The 1,691-nt window shown below is 31.1% G+C and overlaps 1 protein-coding gene across 1 annotated transcript in view; it reads right to left on the minus strand.

Annotated features, from left to right (window-relative positions):
* Window positions 1-1,691, minus strand: part of LOC106465186 (arylsulfatase B-like) — a 35,400-nt gene that overhangs the window by 9,383 nt on the left and 24,326 nt on the right. Inside the window, exon 7 of the mRNA XM_022393035.1 lies at window positions 1,209-1,335. Within this exon, the coding sequence (XP_022248743.1) occupies window positions 1,209-1,335 (127 nt within the window). The remainder of the gene's footprint in view (window positions 1-1,208; window positions 1,336-1,691) is intronic.

Genomic DNA, 1,691 nt, shown 5'->3' on the forward strand with positions numbered 1-1,691 from the left:
AACAAACGTATAATTCAAAACGAACGTCTCACGTGCTCGACTCAACAATACTCTGTCCGCACTTCAATTACACATTCATTACCGTCACGTCTTGACCGTCTTATATATACAAGACTACCGCATATCTAGTAAACGCTAGAGCATTCAGGAAGGGACAGGATATTTCTAGAAGTCAATGACGTATTACTAGAGTCACGTGACTTCCGCTGTCGTAACAGATGCATGGAAAGATTCACTCATGGTTCTTTATTTTGTTAATATGGTCTAATTTAACTCAGTTTCTTTGACTGGCAGACAGAGGTTATATCACAGAGTTGTGTATCTTATAAGCCACATGAATTCTAAAAAAAAGAGCATATTTGAAATATTCGTAAAACTGAATAACATAAATAGATAAATAATGCAAAATATTTCACATTTGAAATTGAAGGAAAATGAGGCATTTCTGCTGGATGCTGGGTTAGTAAGAGGTAGGGTATATAAATACCCAACAGTAAACATCTTTAACTAACGAACTTTGGAATACTGTGAGTCAAATTAGAAGCAAACTATGATTTGCTTCAGAAACTAAAAAAAAATTCGTTTTACGTGTCAGTCTGGTTAAATAAAAATTTGATAAGATTATAATCGGTTGGAAAAAAGTATTAACAAATATTAAGTGAACAATCCGGGAAGTAATTACTAATAATTACTTATTAGTAATTATTAGTAGAACATTGAAGGATCTATGAAGGAATCAAAAACACGGGCTTGCAAACTTAATGTATAATTTTGTGCAATTTTCTGGATTTTAGCAGAGAAAAATATACATTCTTGTCGGAACACATGTAGTTTTGTATTGAATTATTGTGTATCCCCTACGTAACTTTAAACGGAAATTGCTTTGTTCATTGATTGCTTGTAACAAATATTCAAACCACTGCAACTGCGTGTTTGAGATCTTAATGACGTAATGTAGCACTGAGTTTTAGAGCCAAAAGAGTGACAGGTTTACAATTTCCCCACAAAAATTAATAGCATATTACAAGAAATATCAGAAATATGTACATAAATTTTACCGCTATTGTTTAAACAAAGGAATATTTTGGATTATAATTATAATGTGATAATTTCATGGTAGAGTAATAATAGTACGAACTTTTAAAACCGAATTTCCTGGTTTTCTGTTATTTACGATAACTTATGTTTAAATAAATGCGATTATTTACCTGCAAATTTCCGACGTTTCTTGTTTTTTATATTCTTAAATCTGTCTATGTAATATTTCGGAGCTTGTAGAGGGGCATATGGGTTCCCAGCATGCACTGCAAGATGAGCTAACATCAAAAATAGTGGCTACTTAAAGAAAAAATAAATAAATTAGCTTAAATGTTCCTTATCCTAGATGAATATTTCTTATCAAGAACATAAAAACAAAACAAAATATGGGCTTAAATTCAGAAATTAGTAGTATGGATCTCAAAAACATTTCTAAGAATCTTAATATCTAAAATAAACAGTTTACCATGTTTTGTTTAAAACATCAATTTGGATAGATGAACGTGTATTTTCCTGTAGGTAAAACTGACTAATAGATTGTAACTTTTCTACGAAAAGATATACTTATTTCTAAACTCGGTAGGGGGACATGACATTTGATAACAAAAATACATATGTGTATATATACACCTGGAAAAAAGTTAAGCACCCCC

Source organism: Limulus polyphemus, unplaced genomic scaffold, assembly GCF_000517525.1.
Source record: "Limulus polyphemus unplaced genomic scaffold, Limulus_polyphemus-2.1.2 Scaffold1862, whole genome shotgun sequence".
Classification (NCBI taxonomy): domain Eukaryota; kingdom Metazoa; phylum Arthropoda; class Merostomata; order Xiphosura; family Limulidae; genus Limulus; species Limulus polyphemus.